This window comes from Siphateles boraxobius, unplaced genomic scaffold, assembly GCF_051911475.1.
Source record: "Siphateles boraxobius isolate OS27281-9 unplaced genomic scaffold, OSU_SipBor_1 55, whole genome shotgun sequence".
NCBI lineage: Eukaryota > Metazoa > Chordata > Actinopteri > Cypriniformes > Leuciscidae > Siphateles > Siphateles boraxobius.
Window position 1 is genome coordinate 8,670,027 of NW_027509181.1, and position 21,857 is coordinate 8,691,883.

General features: G+C 37.1%; 2 protein-coding genes across 51 annotated transcripts in view; both read left to right on the forward strand.

The window, feature by feature from the left end:
* The window catches only part of ank3b (ankyrin 3b), a 174,867-nt gene extending 171,390 nt beyond the window's left edge, over positions 1-3,477 (forward strand). For 44 of the 50 annotated variants that reach the window (XM_077206039.1, XM_077206048.1, XM_077206052.1 and 41 more), the window contains 3 exons: positions 110-247; positions 1,333-1,416; positions 2,245-3,477. In XM_077206039.1, the coding sequence (XP_077062154.1) occupies positions 110-247; positions 1,333-1,398 (204 nt within the window). In that variant the 3' untranslated portion in view covers positions 1,399-1,416; positions 2,245-3,477. The remainder of the gene's footprint in view (positions 1-109; positions 248-1,332; positions 1,417-2,244) is intronic. The other 6 variants (XM_077206084.1, XM_077206085.1, XM_077206086.1 and 3 more) reach the window with 1 other exon arrangement.
* A 1,500-nt stretch (positions 3,478-4,977) lies between these two features.
* Positions 4,978-21,857, forward strand: part of ccdc6b (coiled-coil domain containing 6b) — a 31,495-nt gene continuing 14,615 nt past the window's right edge. Inside the window, exons 1-5 of the mRNA XM_077206136.1 lie at positions 4,978-5,237; positions 17,571-17,720; positions 18,990-19,118; positions 19,201-19,304; positions 19,552-19,712. Of these exons, the coding sequence (XP_077062251.1) occupies positions 5,004-5,237; positions 17,571-17,720; positions 18,990-19,118; positions 19,201-19,304; positions 19,552-19,712 (778 nt within the window). The 5' untranslated portion in view covers positions 4,978-5,003. The remainder of the gene's footprint in view (positions 5,238-17,570; positions 17,721-18,989; positions 19,119-19,200; positions 19,305-19,551; positions 19,713-21,857) is intronic.

Sequence of the window (21,857 nt, forward strand, 5' to 3'; positions counted from 1 at the left end):
CCCTAGCAGTCAAACCATCTCCTCACTTTACCACATCTGTTCTCTTCCCACTGTCCCCGTGTCGGTATAAACCAGTACCATGAGTCGTGACTTTACCCCATTCTCTTAGGTCACCCGTAAGGTGGTGCATCGCACAGCTGCTGTTGAGGAGAAAGGCAGGAGAAAGCGTGGGAAGCGTTCCCGGCAGGCCAGTAGGGCCGAGCAGGAGGAAGAGGGGGGCCCCGGGCCCCACAGAGTGCACACTGAGGTTGGATTTGTTTGCAGTGCTGATGCTTATGCTAGTGCAGGCCTGCACTGTGCAAAACATGTGTTGTATTAGGAATCTAACCCAAGATTTTGGTTTGACGTGGTTTCATTAATGGACAACTGATCTGTGTTGATTGATATGCTGTGTTCCCTTGCTGTGAGCGTGCAGCCACGCAGTTTCAATGTTGCTCCCACACAGAACAAAAAACATTCAGAAGAAAAAGCAGACTCAAAAATGTGTGGGGATGAATCAGCTTGAATCAGCGAAACAGCTGGAGTCCATCCGCATGACCATTGATTTTTATCTTGAGCTGAAACTATGCTGATTAAATTAGGCTGCATCCTAAAACAAATGAAAGTGAAAAATAAATGACTTTCCAGACATAAAGAAGGCCATAGAGGCCATGCATTAACATTTTTTTGTATTTTTTCTCATGAGCATGACTTACTTTACATAATAAAAACTACAGGTATCTTGACAAAGCTAGTTATCTCACAAAAACAAATTAACCAAAAATATAACAGTATTGCATGGCATATCAATAGTTCAGTCATGAAACTGAACTAGGCTGATTGGCCTCTTGTGATCCTGCAGCCAATGAGATTGCTTGCTCCACATTTAAATTGTCTGGTGTTCAGTATTTGCTGTAGTCACCTGCCTACATCTGCTGTGGGATATATATCAATATATATTAATTATACAATATATTTTAAATAATTAAATATTTTTTATAAATATACAGTATTTTTTTATTATAATTTTAAAATAATTAAATTAGGTTTTTTATACAAAATATAGAAGTGTATTTTTATAAAAATTTCTTTGTGAAAAATGACACTGACTAAACTTAAGACTGACTGCACAGGTGGTGTTCTATAAAAATAGGTTTTGCTCAACAAGAACAAAAATTAGAGGGAACATTGTTGATGTGTCCTGGCTGGGACTAATTTAATTCATTTCTTTTATAGAGTTTGCTTGTGCTACCATGGATGGGCATTGGGAACAGTAACCCTGCAGACACTGTGTTGTATGACGGCTCTTTAAGAGTCATCTCTAACACGCTTTATCTGCCTCTGTCATTTCAGGCTGGAGCAGGAGTGAAGGGCAAAAAGGAGGAAGGAAGACAAAGGGAGGAAAAGGGTCAATCGTAACAGTTGTGCTCTTTTTTGGTAAGCCCATAGGCATAAAACTAGAAAGGTCAGTGGAAGTCAATGGGTAGAAAGCAGAGCAGAGTAGAATCCTGCCAGATCAGGAGGCAGATTTGTGTGTAGTCATCAACACAATAGTCACCAGAGAATTGTGCTTTGTTACAGCGATTTTTCCAGTAGACCGCAGCCCACTGATGACATGCAGACACAGCAAATTAGTCCATGCAGTTGTTCTCTTACTGATAGTACTGTGTCTAGAGCTCTAAACCAAAACAAAGTGTTTTGAAGTGTCATTTGGGTCTTGCGTTGTGAATTCGCACATTGACTTGACATCTAATATTAAAAATTTTTTTAGTTAACTAATGCTTACTTCTATTTAATTACTGGTCAAGAAACAGTGCAGGATCATAAATATTTCTTGCGTATTTTACTTCAGAATATTTCTCTGTTCCACTCTTTCCAAATCCTAAAGCTTTTTTTTTTTTCTTGCTTTTTTTTGTGCAAAATTAAATTAGATTTTGAATCTTATATTTTCACTGTATTCTCAGATGTTTGGAAATTTATATATATTCAGTGCTTCCCGCATATATTCATTTTCTTTGTGAAAAATGTATATTTTTATATATTTTATCTTTAGATTTAGATTTTGAGGCGAAATTCAGAATTTTTTATGCACCTCTGCAATGTAAATCAAAAGGCATTTCTTAAAGGGATAGTTTGCCTAAAATTGAAAATGATGCTTGCTTTGATCAAAATGTTCTTGGTTATCGTATAATGTCACGTCATATAATGTCACTTCTACAAAAATATGATTTCTTTCTTTTTGTCCTGTATGTCACTGTGTTTCAGATTTGAAAGTGTTTCGAAACCATTTTCCTGGGAGAAAGGTCACTGGAAACGCACACAAGGTCAGGGGATGAGGAACGTGTGTCTGCAGCTTTCATAAAAACAAATGGTTTTCAGCCAGACGACTTTTGATTTAGCATGAGCATGAAAAAAAAAAAACGTGTTTCTGTCAATAATGGCTAATGGTCAAGAAGACATTGTTGGTCGGATGTTTCAATCGACTGGGGGGCGTCGGATGCGAGACGTTCCATGGCAGCGCTCAAGCACTTCCGTGACCAAAGAGGCCACGAAACATATTGCTGGTTGACAGAAATGGAGGGACTTGTTTGAATCACCTTCAACACTCGCCTTACATTTTTTTTCCTCTCGGACCCATAATGTCGGGGTTTATAATGCTGTTGGATGTATATAAATTACACTGTATAAATTCGGAAGTGGGTCACAATATTGTTAATGCACTGGCAAGTGTTTAGGAATGAACTACCAATTCTGATTCCAATTTTAAGGGAACGCTTCACATGCACTTGTATAATTATTAGCAGAAAATGTTTGTAAATGAAAAAAGCCAGCTTGATTTTAACAACTGATATTTCTTTTAAACCTACTGCGGCTCTCAGTGGTACGGACATTGGAGCAGCTGTAGTTTTGTTCAAAGACTTCTTCAGAGTACTAATATTTTCATGCATGTGATTCACTTTATTTTGATTTTTTAAACGGCATAACACACACGTGAAGGGGGAATGATGTTCTGTACGTGTACACTCACAGCCTTGCTAATGCTTACCTTTTTTTTTTTTTTAACAAAGATGACAGTATCACACCACCACTGACTCATTGTTCAGCTTCACTAAAATACACTGTGTCCCGTCACATCACAGCGCCAGTTTCCCTATGCAGTTACAGATAGTGACAGTTACTGAAATCCGAATGCTCACCGGAATGCGTCATGTGGACTGCCGTGATGCACTTTTAACTGTTCTCGTGTGTGTTGGCTCGAAGATGTAGAAGTCTTTCTGTCAGCCTGTCATTTGTAATCATTCTAGCAGTGTTTTACTACTTTTCAAGGCTGCTGTGGTTTTGGGGAAAATTTTACTCTGGTTTTGGTGCATTATTGAGAAATCACCCAAACATTAATGGATGATAAATCTGGTAACAAACATATGTATGAAAAAAAGCATACACTGGATGATCAAATTAATTATTTAAGCTCATAATAAATTGTGTTCAAACCCTCAATGTGTTTTCTTTCTTTTTCAACATTAACGTTTGCATGGGGGAATCTCCTAATGAAAGTCATGCATATTCATCCCGAAACAAAAGAAACATAAGATATTGACATAAAATATAAAAACATAAAATGTTATTTTTATTATAATTAAGCGCATTTCTCCCACACATGTAGTCCTATTTCATTATGTTTACATAGTAAACATACTGTACAAATACTGTATACTTAATGTATTTGATCTTTTTCTTTACAGTAGGCAGTCAACATTAGAGGAAGTGTGGTGAAAATGGTCTTGGTTGACATAATGTCTTAAAACATCTAAATGTTCTTAAAAGTAGAAGACTTGGATTAAACTTCTTGATTTGGATTACTTTTAAAATCTCTTTATCTCTTTATGAACTTTTTGAAGCTTGAATATTTTTGTTCTGTGTCTTTCAAAGGATGGGCAAAAATTATAGCATATAAAGTGTGTTTGTGCGTGTGCGTGTGCGTGTGCGTGTGCGTGTGCGTGTGCGTGTGCGTGTGTGTGTGTGTGTGTGTGTGTGTGTGTGTGTGTGTGTGTGTGTGTGTGTGTGTGTGTGAAAGATAAACGAAAGGAATAAATTGAGGGTGAGTTAAAGACAGAGTGTTCGGGTGAAGTACCTTTACATATTACCAAAGAAATAAGATTTCAGTAGTGTTCAGCTTCCTTTGGCAGTTTCAACAAGCGTATCTATTTGTATCTATGTATTATTTTCTCTTTATTACGATGAACAGTTTAGTTGTTTTCCTCACTTTTAAAGCCGCTTTGGACAGAAGCGTCTGCTATATGATTATGTAAATTACTAGACTTAAAAGGCAATGTGAAAGCTTACTATCTGTGCACACGTTTATTTTTTTGTCCACCGCAGTAACGCGTGTTATTTCTGTGAATTAATCTAAATTATCTGATTAATTCATGAAATAAAAAATAATAAGACTAGGTTACCTAATCTGCCCTTTTTGTACGTAAATGTAAAAGCATAGGCTACTCCAACAGGCCAGCTCCTCCCATTTGGCTCTGCATCGAGTACCACTTGGTTATTTGTGGATTTGTCTGCATGTTTTGATCGGTTTTGATGCTAAAAATGTTTCAAAATCCACAAATGTGTGAAGGCAGGGGATCTACAAATGCACAATGATTCACAAACGCACAGAAAAGGATTCACAAATGCACGGAAGCGATCCACAAATTAATGCCAGGCAGAGTTGTGTTGGTGACATAAAACACAATTATTTGCAAAGCTCATGTGAATTTTATTATTTTTGTGAAACTTTTAACATTTATTTGTGGATTTCAATCGATTTATTTGTGAATTTGAATAATTTTTGTGAATTTCTTTACATTTATTTGTGAATCCCAATCCATTTATTTGGAATAATGCAACAATTCTAACCCTATGCTGTAATGAATCGCATCAGTAGGGGTCGTTGTAGCGAGCGGCGACTCGCGTTCTACAGCAGTATTTCATTCCTCATCCTCTCACTGACTGACTCACACACGCGCTGATGCTCAATGATGGCGGATAGTGCGAGTGAGAGCGACACGGACGGGGCCACCCCTCATTGCTCCTCATCCTCTTCCTCCTCCATTCTAATCTCTTCCTTCCGTCTAGAGGAGTTGTCGAACCGCCTGGCATCTTTACAGCAAGAGAATAAAGTGTTGAAGATCGAGCTCGAGACGTTTAAACTGAAGTGTAAAGCTCTGCAGGAGGAGAATAGAGACTTGCGCAAAGCCAGTGTCACCATAGTGAGTCATTCACAACTGTCTTTCTTTACAATTAATACTTATGTACCTGAATGAATATGGAAGCAAACGCTAACCATAACTAGTTCAAACATTTAGTGTATTATTGAACTCATTTACAGTTGCTGTTACGCTACATTTACGCTTCACTAAAGCTAATGTGCTAATGATTAGCTTTTATTGTCCCCTGTTTTCCGTTATGCCATGGTCATTTAAAAAAATAATTTTCTAAACAACACCCTTTAGTCCCATTTTATTGACTCAGCTGAAGTTTTTGTTGTGGTTAGAGTCTACGAAACTGTCAGTTAACGTTAAACGTCAATCTTAATTAAGCTAACGTTAAGCAGTAGAATTTTAAGTTAATTCGGGGCAGTAACGTTAATTACTCTGGGAATGTCAGCCTCATTTTGATAACTCCCTTGGTTTAAACGAATGTCTAAAGTAATAATTTAACAGTAGTATAAAATATACGGTTCATTGAAACTTGGTCTTATTTTTAAGTTACAATACAGTGAAGTATAAATATAATGATCCAATAGGAGCACGATCTTTAAGTCCCATAATAAATTAAAATAATGCACTATATTGTTATATAAATGTGGCTAGTTATGGTTCGAGATGATTTTGTGAGCAGGTAATACGTCATCTGCCCTCTTAGCAGCTTATTGATGATGTGACCATTAAACCTGTAAAGTATGACTAAAGGTGATGATACACAGGGCAACTTTTTGAGCAATGTTGTTGGGCAATCTTGCCGAGCTATTGTTGCTTGGGCACTTTCCCATTGAACATGGACAATACATTTATATCTGGATAATTTAGAAATGGTCGTGGGCCCCATGTCTCATCTGGTTGCCCGTTGACGGCAACATTGCCCTGCAACATTGCTCAAAAAGTTGCCCTGTGTATCATCACCTTATCGCTCGTTTTTATTTATTGGAACAATTAATTGAAACTTTAGACAAATTATTAAACAATCTTAAAGGTTTTCATATGCGTTTTATGTTTGGTATTGATTGTAGTTCTCCTGAAAAAGGAAATAAATAATGAAAGAGAAGAACCAGATGCGGCTTCTTCAACAGTACTTCACCATGAATGAAAGTTAAAGTTAAAGTGACACGTGATGGCCAAGTATGGTAACCCATACTTGGAATTTGACCTCCGCATTTAACCCATCCAAGTGAGTGCACACACATTAGGAGCAGAGTAGTGAGTAGTGAATACACACACACACTGCAAACGTGGATACACACACCCGGAGCACCTTGAGTGGCGCCCGGGGAGCGATTGGGGGATAGTTGCCTTGCTCAAAGACACCTCAGTCATATTCCTGCCGGTACTGGAATCGAACCAGAGACCTTTGGGTCACCAGTCCAACTCTGTTACCATTAGGCCATGACTGCCACCAGCGCATCTCGAACATTCTCTCTTTAAGTGTGCGTACCGACGCGAGCACGTAAATACGTAGGCGTGACTAATCACACACGCGTAGAATTATTATTACTTAAACAACTGAAAACTCAACTCGCGTACAAACTCACGTTTGTCAGTATATCATCACAGTATCATATTTGATACATCAGGCTTTATGGCTTATCTAGTATGATATAGTGATAATGTGGAGCTCCTACTTTAAGATGAAAAAACACCTCAATTTTATTCAAAGGCCCAAACTGAGCAAAAATATGCAATTTCCTGTGTGCAGATGTTATTTATATAGTCCAAAAGATTAAATTCGGATAGCTTGCACTGTAAATCAATGAGATCTTTATAATAGTTTAGCAGACTAATATCAGTTGTCGATTGTCACTCTATAGGCTATCTCTCCTATTAAACTGTCTTATTAAGATTATTTTATGCTTTAATTTTATGATCAAAGCTCTGTAGTTTTATTTCTGGGGGGCAAAACATATAATGCAATATGATGATGAATGAGAGATGTACATAAAACATTCCTCAAAAGCCAGATTCACATTTTAACAATATAAAAAAAAAAAAAGGATGGATGGATAATAATCAAGTTAAACTAAGTTGCTTCAGTAAATGTTCGTCTTCAAATTTAACTAACAACAATATTAAAGTTATTCTTGCGTTCTAATTTAAAAACTTGACTGCAAAAAAACAAAAACAATTATACTTAAAGGCCCAATAAGTATAAATTATCAATCAGACGACAGAGGGCATGTGGTAGATTGTGTGCAGCAGGTTTATCAGCAAAGTTTGGAACATGTTAATAGTTTAGAGGCCTTAGAAATCTGCGTATCAAATATGATACTATAGGCAAAGGGTTAAACATAAATCTAGCATGTAGTACACTGAGTACGTAATGTAAACCGTCACATATTAATGATGGATTGATTAACCTGTGAAGATGAAATATTGATGATAGTACAGTACAATCTGTCATCAGTTTGTTTTGGTTGCTTGTTAATATTTGATAATCATCTGACAGTTGTTCTCGTGTGTTGTGAGAATGTTTATTGTGTACACTTAAAAGTGCAAAAGCGGTTGGTCTCAGATTGTGCGGGTTCTCCGGTTTATTTCATCCTTGTTTTATCTACGTGGACTCCACCATTCGCTTCCCATTCTCTCAGGATTACGGTCTGCAGATCTCTACATAGTTACACCTATATGTAGAAATGTCTTTTCTGTTAGACTTTCAGTTCCTTATATGTAACTCACATGGCTTTTGGAGCACATTGCGAAGATGAACTTGAACTTGTCCTTATGAATTATAACCAAACCAATGTCCTGAAATGCCTTTGATTTATCTTCATTCATGATGTTGTCTGCTGTCCCAAGCCCACCTTTTACTGTCTCCTTTCTCTAAATCATTGCAGCTGCATTTAGAAACAAACTTGCTTTTAGGTCTTTCGTGCTGCGTTCATTGGTGAGAGAGGCCACTTTCTTAAATTCTTATATGTTTGTAAAAACTGATTCTATGGTTGTGATTAGAGCCCGACCAATATTGATTTTTTGGGAGCGATTATTAGGGAGTAAAAGAAGCCCGATATCGATATATCGGCCGATATTATTATGTGTATATTATAATACAGTAGAAATATTATGTATGTGTATATTATAGTACAGTACCAGTCAAAATTTTGGATACACTTTTCCATTCGTGTGTACAAACTTTTGACTGGTACTGTAGAATACACACTATAAACTCATGTTTTGCAATGATCACTCAAATGTGATGATCAAACACTTGTGTGACAAAGATATGTAATTGAGGCAGGGTGAATGATAGAATGAGAATGATACATTTGAGCTGTAACCAAACTAGTTTGCATTGCATGTTCTATTCTATATTATTATTCTAAATACTGTTGCATAATCTTCACTAATAACTTTCTTTTAATTTAGTCACGCTATATAAAAATTAACTTATTATCTTCTATTATTAGTCGCAGTTCCTATAGTCTCTACCAATGGAGGAAGTACTCAGATCTTTTTACTAGAGTAAAAGTAATAGGCTAATACCATAATGAAAACGTTTAATTAGGTACTTTTAGGGCTGGGCGATATGGCCAAAAAAAAATTTATCACGAATTTTTTTTTATATCAGTCGATATTGAGTATTATCACGATAAATGTCAAATCTTTATTTCTTTCAAGTTTAAAGGTATATTTTTGCTCCTACGTGAAAGTTATAGAAACAAGAGCGTTAATTGTGGTTTTAAACTACTCTTTATTGTCAGAACATATCATGACAAACACTTGCCAAACAGGTGAATATTTCACAAATCTGAGGTAGAACATTCAAACGTGTCATTTTTCCTTAACAAAATAAATATCTTAATAGAAAATGTAATTTCTTAGTTTCTGCATGTGCTAATGGCGGATATTGTTTCAAGTCTTCAAACAGGTTTGTGTTGCCTGACTTTGATGGCATGTATCTTCAGCAAAGTTTGCAGTGCAGGCTGCAATATTAATATTACATGTTTTGTCTCGAAACGCATATTTGACAGTGAGTTGACAGTAGTATTAGCTTGAGTTAGGATGCAGATACTATGTTCAATTTTTGTTCATTAGCAAAAACAGTAACATCTGTTAAAAAACATGTATGTATAATGACCTCGTAATGACCTTGTATAATGACAAAAAAATAATGACCTCAATTTTATTTGGTAAAATGTAATATTCTGACTGTTTGAATTTTATTAAAATTAACCATTGGCCATCCAGTATCATGCATTTAGATAATGAAAACCACATATAAAACCAGGCATAGCCTATAGCACATCACTATCATGGCAAAATTTAACTTTATGGTTTCTATGGTATTTGTATGAAAAACAGTAGCCTAAATACATTATTAATTAAATAATGTAATTATATTCAATTAGTCCTTTAATACATTGTCTACATTAATAATATAATAAAATTCAATATGTATATCCCACACAGGGTGGGAAATTAGCACCCGCCACCAGCCAATGGCTGGTACTTTATCAAAGTGGCGGGTGACTTTGCCTTGTATACCAGCCACAGTGGCGGGTGACTTTGCCTTGTATACCAGCCACAGTGGCGGGTAAATTGTAAAACATATTTTTATTGGTTACTACTTAAAACATTCCTTGTAACGGATTAGACATCTTTTGTCAAAGAATGCTGTTGCTAAGTAAAAATAATGCACTTTTGTCGAGTAACTAATTTGATTGGTTTTCAGCGCTGTGCTTTACGGACACAGCGCACGGACACGGCGCTGAACGGACCATGACACATATAGCTGAGGTACAGACGAAAGGAAAATTAAAAAAATATACCCGGTGTTAAGAGGCCCGCCGCGGAGTCAGCAGTATATGAATGTACAACCTGTTGAGGGCGAAGTAAATATAAAGTGAAGGTACTTTTCGAACAAGTGGCGCATTGATGACGAAGGGAAAACGAGGGTTCGCTTAGTTCGCTTACTGTCGAACCTATGCGTCGTCCGAAAATGCAAACAATTCAGTTAAACTTTTCATCTCCAATCCTATCTGTATTTGTGAGAAGTGGTGCTGTCCTGAGTTGAAAGATAGCCTACTTTACGGCTTTATTATCGAGTTAACCCTCTGGGGTCGACAAACGCGTGGGCGCGTTTTGCTGGATTCTTTTCAAGTAGCAGCAAAATACACTTAAATACTCCATCGTTTATGGTAGGGGTGCAACGGATCAAAAAACTCAGGGTTCGGATCGTTTCTCGGATCAGAGTCACGGATCGGATCATTTTTCGGATCAGCAAAAAAAAAAAGGCCTCATGTCTGCACCTATTAACACAAATGATAGCTAGGCCTGTCACGATAACACATTTTGCTGGACTATAAATTGTCCAAGAAATTATTGCGCTAAACTATAATATTGATGATAAACGATAATATTGTCGTTCTGAGACCATTTTCATCTAAAATAATGATAATGGCATAATAATGCAGGTACACCTTTCAAAGATCAATAAACTTTTATTTCTAAAGACTATTTAACACTGAAAACATTTTAAATATATGCACAAAACAACCAAAAACAAAAGCAATGGACTCTCATTCTCTGTTAACAAAATGCACTTACCAATGTGTTCACACTGAGAATCATATGCATCATGTAGGCTACTGTGTGAGCATGCATCTCATATGAGTGTGTGCGCGGAGTTTGTGTGTACTCGCGTCTCATTGAGTTTGTGCGCGAGTTTGTGTATGTGTGTGTGCTCGCGTCTCATATGAGTAGGTGCGTGGACTTTGTGTGTGTGCGCGCGTGTCTCATATGAGTATGTGCGTGGAGAGTTTGTTTGTGCGAGCATCTCGTGTGTGTAGAGTTTGCGTGTAACGTTATGTGCGAGAGCGACTTTAGGTGTGTCTTTGTGCAATTCATATGCATTTGTTTGAGCATTCAGCAGTATACATGTATGTTTGACTACTTAGTATATGTGTATGCAAGTGTTTTATGTGTGCGTGAATGAAGTTTGATTTTTTTTAAGCCCTAGACCAGTGTTTCCCAAACTTTTTTCAGTCGAGGCACCCTTTGAAAATGTTAAAAAATTTGTGGCACCCTACACTAGTGTTGTCACGATACTACTTTGATACTATACCTTGAAATGTATTGATTTTCAATACCACAGGGAATAACTGCCGTATATAGGCCTACTGTCATATAGATATTTTTTAATATTATCAATTTTTTTGTCCATCCATTTAAAGTCTAGGAAATCATTAATTTCTTCTCCAGCGATCACTTTACATGATGACATATTTAATTAAGGCTTTTATTCATAATTCAGCAAAACATTGCTCAATTACCATTGCAAATCTCACCAAAATGTTTGCTCACTCAGTGTAGGCCTATTTGTGTTTTTATATTGGGCTAATTTTGTTATAATTGCACAAGATAGCTTGTTTTTAATATATTTTATAATGTAATAATTTCACAGTTAATCTCCAAATTAATGTATAAACAACATAAAGAAGTATATTTTAAATAATTGTTTAATGGCATCTTTTTTATGAATGAAGCCCAGTATCACTGATACCAATACTGCTACTTGAATGAAGTTATCAAACACTTTACAGTCTTCACTGCATAAATAATAAATTAAATATAGATGAATCCCTTATTAAAGCTACAAGCGTTCTTTAGTCAAGAGCAGTGAGTAATTTTCTCTGTTACCTGTTCTTTGATTCTGTTGTCACTGCTGCACTTGTTTATCTCACACGCGTCCCATCTTCTCACAACTCTAATTTAAGACTTTAATTAATTTAAGACTGCTCTCATGAGGATACTCAACAAAACGGACATTTTGGCATAACTTTGTGTTATTATTCGTTCAAGCACGAAAGAGAAGTCGATTCTGGCACGCGATGCGCGTCGTCAGTGTCAGCAGGACATTCACAGACAGCGCGTTCTCTTTTGTCTTTTCGTGGTTGCATGGTTTAAAAGCATTTGCATGAATAAGAACGTGATTATATAATGTAACGCTAGCCAAAGGATGACAGAAAAAAACGGATGCTGCGTTAATTGTGTTTAAATATTTTTTAACGCGTTAAACTGAAAAACATTAATCCCACGCGTTACCGTTGACAGCAGCACGGACATAACCGATGTGTTTGTGAATATGCGGCAAGACGGACGTTGTGACAATGTTTCGTGTGTATTTGACCGTAAGCGCAACAAGCCATGAAAAAGAGGCAGCTTTATGTGTGGACGCTGGGAATGAAGCACGAGAATGAAATCATGCGGAAATCGCAATTCAACGAACGCAGAAAACGTATGATTTGCATTTTTTATTATGAATTTGTGTGCATTATTTGTTGTTATTAGACGCTTCCGACGATGCGAGATTGATGATACATTTATTAATTTTTTTTTTACACATTTTAGCAATTTTAAAATGTTTAATGGAGTTTTTACACGGCACCCCTGCTCTCGCCAGAAGGCACCCCAGGGTGCCGCGGCACCCCGTTTGGGAAACACTGCCCTAGACTGCGCCTCATATGAGGGAGAGAGAGCGCGCACGCGAGAGAGAGAGGGACGAGCGAGAGCCTGGTAGTGCTGCGCGAATGTTTTCACTCCTGTCAGTAAACATCGGGGCGATGTCGCTTCAAATGCGTGGCCATGCTGCCACAGTGCCTACACACGGTTTTATCTACTAACCTCTTTCCTTCATCATTATATTTGACAGGGAAGCCAAAATGCTCCCATACAGGGGATTTAAATGACGCGGGGCGTTCAAGCTCCTCTATTCCTCCGCTCGCCATGACCACGCTGTGTGTGGACTGAACATGCCGCATGCACACAACTTTTTTTTTTCAATAAATCAATCCGCGGATCACTTGTGTGCCGAACCTAAGATATTGATCCGAACGGATCACGGATCAATGATGATCCGTTGCACCACTAGTTTATGGTCATACAGACTTAACTAATATTAAAAAATAAACTGTAAAATAACCGGGCATAAAATTCTCTCAAAAATACAAACATGTACATACATGTTGCTGACATATTATGGTAGCCCTGTTTGTGCTAATAGTGCTTTTTTTTTTTTTTTTAATGGCGTGCGCCCTTGAGCATCCACGGAGGAAAACAGAAATTGGCTCCTGAGTGCAGCATAACTCATATTGTTAAATGGATAAAACGAATGACATATTTGTAATGGACGTCAATGTTATCAAAGTCACAGTTCTCATTCATAAATTTGAATTCCAGAAAAAGTGGCTGGTAAAAAATACAAGTGGCTGGTAAAATTGGGCATCCACCAGCCACTGTGGCTGGTGGGCAAAAAAGTTAATTTCCCACCCTGATCCCACATTTCATGGTGCAGTTAATATTATGTTACTAGGCTAACGTTACAGTAAATGATGGGAATTTGTAGACGGAAAAGCCTTCTGACTGTATTGGAAAACGCCTTCTGACTGTATTGTTGCGCAGTGTTTCTCCTGTGTTGTTTCATCTGCCTTTAAACTGGTTTAAGTCACTGAGACGTTTGTGTTCTTCGCTGAATTCAAGCGCTTCTCACTGGATCTCGTGACCGAGATCTCGCGCTGTGCTGACGTTTGAACTTTGAGCCCAGCGGATAAATGGTCTGTGTGGCGCGCGGTTCAAATGAATTTCGTTCTGCTTTAGGCGCATAAACATTATTGAATATTTATAGAATTCTTGATATCGTTTTATCGAGAAAAATTATGTCGCGATAATTACTATATATCACGTGCCGTTACTATATCACGTGCCGCTACAGCGATGTGTACGGCGGCTGAGAGAGCTCAACGTGCTGCAACCTAAAGAAGACGCATGCAAATAGAAAAAAAAACGCATGCAAATAGAAAAAAACGCATGCAAAAAGAAAAAAACACCAGCAAATTAAGAAAACATCTTCATCAGTTTCACAGCACACCTGTACTCCAAATACTCACAACACAACCAAATGCAGAAACGCGCTGCAAAAGTTCACAACACAACCAAATACAGAAACACACTGCAAATAATACAGACCACAACGGAAATGTTTCCGGGGGAACCAAATAAGTGACAAACCCGGCTGGGATGTGCTTACAGCAAAGAACTGATATTGACAAGAAGTGAAAGCCTATATTGTTTTTTTCATAAATAAACTATAGTATTAAAATAATATTGTAATATATTTGTATATAGAAATAATATTATATTGTACTTATACTTTTTTATGGTTCTTCTACTCTTTGCTTACAGCTCAAAATTCTACTTTATTTTATTTATTTTAACTTTTTCTCCGCAAAACATACAGTGATAAATTTTTTATGACATACAACTTGTATACAATATACAAAATGTATTAACAATATGTTCAATGTCATCAGAAATGAGAAAAGAACAATGAACTGAAAACTAAAATAAATAAAAAAGATAGAGAAGAACGTGAAGGAAAGATATTAATCTTTACATCAGTTACACCAGAACCGTTCTCTCTATGGCTCTGAGTTACACTATACAAATTGTTTCATGTTATGTTTAAATTTTCATAAAGAAAAGTTTCATTAGAAGGTGTAGGTAATGTAGGGTCCAATGTTTTAAAGTTGAGACACTGACACAAAAATATATAACGGATATATAAAACGCATATTTAACTTTTTTTTTGTAAAGTAAAAATAAATGTATTTGCAACTGTTATGTTAACTAAATTATATTTCTTTACTCAGAACAGCTATTCAGCTGATGGACAACGTGCTGCGTTGTCATGGGGACATCCCAGTTGAAAATAATTACGTTGGAAGTTGTCTTTCATTGCTCCCTTCATCAAGTGCGTTCCAAACGGCTACATAAATGGCACACTAGTGCCATGCTCACTCCAAAGTCCCATTTGAAGAGCTCTGCCGTCTCCCCTTCGAAGGGAGTAGGGCATAGGGATGCTCACGTGCAATAAGCACGTCCCAGCCGGGTTCGTCACTTATTTGGTTCCCCCGGAAACTTTTCCGTTGTGGTCTGTATTACTTGCAGCGCGTTTCTATATTTGGTTGTGTTGTGAAGTTTTGAAGCGCGTTTCTGTATTTGGTTGTGTTGTGAGTATTTGGAGCACACGTGTGTTGTAAAACTGATGAAGATGTTTTCTTAATTTGAGGGTGTTTTTTTATTTGCATGCGTTTGCATTGTCCTCTTTGTCCGCGATTTTTCTCTGTGTGAGAAAATGCAGTGGTCCAAATCAGTAGTTAAGAGCCTGAACTTGCTTATAGTAGTTCGGAAATTAGTGCACATGAGTGAAAAAAAAATAAAGCACAGAAGAATGTCTAATTTAGCGTGAGATTTCTTTGTTGAGCGTGAGACCGTGAGATTGAGGCTGAATACGCATTCACTCCAGTGTCACTCCAGATGCGTGAGAGTTGGCAAACCTGAAGTAAATAAACAATGTCCCCATCTACTCTCACAACGAGCTTATCATACTTGTTTGCAACATTAGCTAGCTAGCCATGTTTCATACCTTGTCAGTGGAGTGGAGTGGAAGCTAATGTGTGTGCATCTTACACCGTGTCTGAAGTAGAGACCTCCTTTTACTGACGTGGAAGGGTTGACTGGTGTCAGTACAGTGACATGGGTCGCCATTAGCAAACAATGGAGCACGCTCTGCTGGACCAATTACGTAGTTTCCCAATTTACAAGCATTTTATCTGCATTCCATTTTCTGTAAAAAAAATAAATAAATTGGCGGCATATCTGCGTCATATATGCCGATACTGTTATATATCTGCGACAGGCTCATATCGGCCGATTAAAATCGGTTGGACTAGTTGTGATCTACCTACAAGTGTTGCCTTGTGATTTTCTTGACTCGTCTCAAGTGTCACATGTTTAAGCAATTCTTCATAACATGCAAAGAAATTATATGACCCTAACAGCTTGCGCCAACACAAACCCTCTTTTGGCATAATAAAAATAAAAAGACCACTGTCCCACAAAATTAGTGTTGAAAGGCCATGAATACAATTTTTTTTTTTTTTGTAGAAGTTTCCCTTTCAGATGCAAAAGTTGTTGGAGGAGAGTATACTATAGGGTTAGGGTTTGGTTTGGGGTTTGATGTAGGGTTAGTCGCATGCGACTATGCATAATTATTGCTAGTACTACAGTAACTACATGTAGTGCTATTTGTAAATATTTTTTCAGTCATACTTTGAAAGACATATTTTTATGTCATTTTAATTGGTCAACAACATTCCTAAAACATGAATTGAGGTTTGTGGTAGTTCATTTACTGATATTTACCCCATTATTTAACGCACAAAACAGCAACCCATTTTGCACTTGACATGCTGCGATAGAAGAGAGAGTGTTAGAAGAGAGAGAATGTTCTCCACTCCTGTTCATTTATTTGGAATGCCAGAGGAAAAGGTTTTCTGAACATAGCGATGTTATTTTTAATTTGGCGCGTCTGTGGTGTTCATAGATTACCTGCACCTGATTATCATCGGCTCTGCTTGTTTGCGACCCTATACTAATTTGTGCTGCTCTTGGTAGATTGTCATTTTGGAAATGGACTGCTGCATCTGTGTTCTTTAATTTGTGCATTCAGTAGATCAGTTGCAGAACTTTACACTCCCATCTGCACTTTTATGGGATTGCGGTCTCGCACTAATTTGCCGTTTAGAAAATCTGTTCCTAAATGTTTTACAAATAAGTTTAATTTTTTGCATGTTAATAAGTTGATACCATTATATGTGTCATATGCTTGCAAAGTGAAGGAATGGGTTTGTCTTCCAACATTATGCAATGTAAGGTTTTGTGTTGTCACGATACTGGAATTTCTTACTTCGATACGATACCTTAAATATCGATATTCAATACACTGTATTTAATTTTTACAACAAAGACTATGCAGAATAATGCTTGCCATTAAAGTTATTTTGTCAAGAGCAGTAAGTTATTTTCTTGTGTTTTGTTGTCAAGAAAACAATATTTTGTTGTCTTTTTGAGTAACATGACAGACCGCAGCAGGAATATTAGACCGCAGTCACTTTAATAGCTTATGTACAGATCCAATAAACTGTTACAGAATGTGTTTTTTTTTTATCTATTTACGTTCCAAAACTGACTGTTTACCTGAATACTCTCCTCCAGTACTGATATTTTGACATAGTCCTAATTTTGTGTATATTTGACCGTTTAAGTGCTATAAGCCACGAAAAAGAACTCCATTTAGTACTCACGAGCTGTTTGAGATGTGGCTTTGTGTGCACGCCACTTATATAGATCAGTCGATTTCAGTATCGATACGTATCAAAATATCACATTTTTTGACTACACTAATAAGGTTGATGAAAACAACTATGAGTTGCTGATGTATTTTCAGTTGCTGTAGACTAACATTGTTGCGCTTTCTAAACCATCTTTTTTTAGCAAGCGAGAGCAGAACAAGAAGAAGAGTTCATCAGTAACACCCTGTTCAAGAAGATTCAGGCCCTGCAGAAAGAGAAAGAAACACTAGCAGTCAACTATGAGAAGGAAGAGGAGTTCCTCACTAATGAGCTTTCTCGAAAACTCATGCAAGTAAGTGTTCGGCTGTCGTTCGAAATGTGTCTGGGATTTGCTTGCCTTGGTCAGCACTGAAGAAATGGCTGTTAACATAGATTAGATTTGATGCATTTACCAGAGCATTGAATGTTTCTCAAGAGCGCATGTTGCATAGCAAATTTAGTGCACATAATAAGTATGATAAGATGGTTTTCACCATCGTGTGCAGATCGCGATGGTAAGTCTTTCAGTGTTTTTCGAAAACTGCTTCATCAGCACCCTTGACCAAGCCTTCTGGGATCATTTAAACAGTGGTGATAGATGGCTGTTTCCGAGCTCACCTAACTAGGAAATAACTTCCTCAAAAGGCCCTTTCCAGTTCCATCACACTCTTGAGGTTCATCTCCATTAGAGGTAGTGATTCATGTCCTTTTGGGGAAGTGTTTCAGCAGTGTCATTTTTAAGGAAACTATGCATCCTTTCTGAACAAAATAATTTCCTTAAAATACCCAAATGACACGATGACTATTTGCATTTAAGGCGAGACACGGCAGGCAAAAAAATTTTTTTCACTGGGCAATTTTGAGATTTTGGGATATTTGTCTTCAATAACATGTCGTCTTTCAGACTTGTGGTTGAAAAAAAGTCTGATATACACATTTAGGTCTTTATTTTACTACACTGTCCGTTTGCGTCTGTAGATTTTGCCTAAATTCATCAAAAGTTGGCGTTCTAAATCATCCCGCTGCTCCGCGAGCGCTGCCGGCACCCTGTCATCGCACACACCATTAGAAAGCTTTTTCTCTCCTGTACAATGCTGTCGGATCCAAATATGGTCATTTCCTTTTTATCAGCAACCAATCATGAAAGTGAAAGAGGGGATTTAACTCTAAATGCGCAATCTTGTTTTACAATATAAATCTTTAAAGCCCGTTTTCTCAAAATGACTTTTCTCTCATACTCCAATTCCGAAATCTCCAGTTCAGTAGCACCTATATACACCAAACACAATTTTATTTCGGCTTAATGTAGGTAATTAACTGGGAAAGTTTCATGGTGATATCTGCTAGTTAAGAATTTTACCCTATTCACCTGTAGTGTCTCGCCTTAAAAATCATAAATAAGTTACCAATATATAATTAGAACCCAGAACTGGACAGAAAATAAGAACCATTAAAGTCCCTTTTATTCCTGTCCCTTTCAATAATAATACAGAAAAATATGAGGCTTGAGCAGCTTTAGACTGTCACGCACTATTTTCACAGTTTTATTAGTTTAAAGTCTATTTTCCCATTTCTTGCTCAGTTACAACATGAGAAAGCTGAACTGGAGCAGCACTTAGAACAAGAACAAGAGTTTCAAGTGAACAAACTGATGAAGAAGATCAAGAAGCTGGAGAACGACACAATCTCCAAACAGCTCACCTTAGAACAGGTAATCACTGAATTTTGCTTAGTGGTCTCAAAATAGTCTTTTCCAATTTTTGCATATATTTGAACTTTTTGTGTTCTTTTAGCTCAGACGTGAGAAGATCGACTTGGAAAACACTTTAGAGCAAGAACAAGAAGCTCTTGTGAATCGGCTATGGAAACGCATGGACAAACTGGAAGCGGAAAAAAGGTCAGTGCTATTCTGTTGCCAGTAACACTGCAATGCCTCACCTCAGAAATATAAACACTACCTTGTAACTGAGAACATGGTGAAGCCACTTTGAAAATTTAAAGTGCCCTACATGCATTTGCTGAACACCTGCTTTTGTGTTAAATAGGTTTGTGTATTTACAGTTTCTGTAAATTTTTTGTCCTGAATTTTAGTGGTTAGATTAAGTGAAAGAGAATGAGGGGTCTGTTTTGTTCCACCCATGCAGGATTCTTCAGGAGAAGCTTGACCAGCCGGTTTCTGCTCCTCCATCCCCGAGAGACATCTCTATGGAGATCGACTCACCTGAGAATATGATGCAACACATCACTTACCTCAAGAGTGAGGTGGAGCGTCTGAAGAAGAACCTCCGCACTTCAGAACTACAGCGTAAGTTCCAGTACTGCATTAGATCTACCGACAACATGAAATAAAAATTGAGCCTATTTACTTAAAAAACTGTAATGTATGGCTTACATCAGAATATTCTAAAGAATGTTTTCTTAGTGTCCCTTCAAATTTTAATGAAAGATTACAATGTAACTTTTGGTCCTCTAGCGGTTACTAAAAAAAACATTTTACAGAAGAACATTGTTTTGGTTGTGCTTTGGCACTGCGTGGATGAATATGGTTTCTTTTCATAACTAAAAAAATGAGATTGTACTGCTCATGAAACATTCACTACTAGGCTTAAGAGATATAACCAGTTTAGATGGAAAGGATCTGAAGCTGACTAGATAATGATGTTACTGTAGTTACACCCATTAATAGACACTGTACTATTGAACAAACTCCCATCACAGCTCTACAACAACCTACTGAAATGATCCTACACTATAGATAATGCATTACAGTGAACTCAATGTAGAGAGCTACATATGGCAATTTATCTGTTCAATAAAATACCTTAGGCTACTCACCTGTTGAATGATAAAAAAACATCATCTCCATGTCGGATTTACAGCATTTCAAATCCGTCAGTTCTCCCCATCTTCAAAAGCCAAGCCAATCTTTATTCTCATTTTATAACGAGCTGTCTAACATTAACTTTTTGCCAGTAGACTCTCCTCTGTTCTGTTTTTGTTTAAACGAGTGATTCCCGGAGGTTGAGGATTTAGCAGCTCCGTGTCAACCTTTCTCGCTCGTTGTGTCGAATAACCTGTCACTCCCACACCATACACACGTCAAAGTAGCCGGAGCAAAATTTCTCTATTTACGGATATGATACGGATTACCTTTTCTTCAAAATTCAGGGGGGTTTGATATTAAGAAATTAATACTTTTATCCAGCAAGGATGCATTCAATTTATCAAAAGTAATGTTAAGACATGTATAATGTTACAAAAGATTTCTAGGACAAATAAATGTTCATTCTATTCATCAAAGAATCCTAAAACTATTTTTTCTGTAAACAATGATACTTTTCCTAGCAGCACGACTGATATTAAATGTTTCTTGAGCATCCAAATCGGCACAGTAGAATGGTTTATGTGACATTTGGCAACTAGGGCTGCACGATTAATCGTTAAAAGATTGCAATCTCGATTCAACCCCCCATGCGATCTTAATCCTGCATTTCTACGATTCTGCCAATAATATTCAACGAGAACGCGCTAAAGGTGGAATGGATCGCACTTCGGTTCTGCTGTTCAGCACGCATGCGATTCGCGGATTAACCGCTAAATATAACCATCATAGAGTGAAAGTTTATCATTTGGACGTGTAGGCCTATTGTTTTGACAATTTACACATTCAAACAATTTTAATCGCAGAAGAAGAGGCGAAAACCGGGACTCGCGCGTTATCTGTGCGCACAGCCCCCAGCCACACACACACTCGAAGCGCACAGAGAGAGAGGGAGAGAGAGAGGGGCGCGTGTCAGACAGCGCTCGAATACAGAATTGATTCCCTTGAACGGACACGACACATAAACAAAAAATTGTCAAAATACCTGTCTAAATGGACGTCTCAACAACTATTCTCTCGTTTATATCATAAGCGAACAGTTGAGAAAGAAATGGATGTTTGTCATTTTTTTCCAGTCTGTGCAGTCGGTCTTAAAGTGACAGCACACACTTAATATATACATACACTGTTTTCTGTGTTATTGATATTAATAAAACAACAAAATACAGCTTTAACAAAGATTAAACTATATTTAATTTATACAGTGAACAAATAGTGTTATTTTACATTTAGGCTTAATGTCTGTACCTGAATACTACTGTTAGACTTTGTAAACTTTATTTAGTATTCATCTCTGCTTGTAATTTGTGTATTTGTTCTTATTTTATTAATGACTGTTCACTTGTTTTAAATAATGAGTGAACTTTATCAGTTAGGCTATTAGTTTTTAATGTAGCTATCGAAAAACTTCAAGTGAGCTTTAAGTAATAAATGAAAAGCAGTTATATTATAAAAGTTATCTCAATTAAAAACTTATCCTAAACTACAGTATGAGATGGTTAAAAACAAAACTGCTAAATGACAAAGTACCAGCGGCTAGACGAAACAAACTTCTATAAAAGCAATATC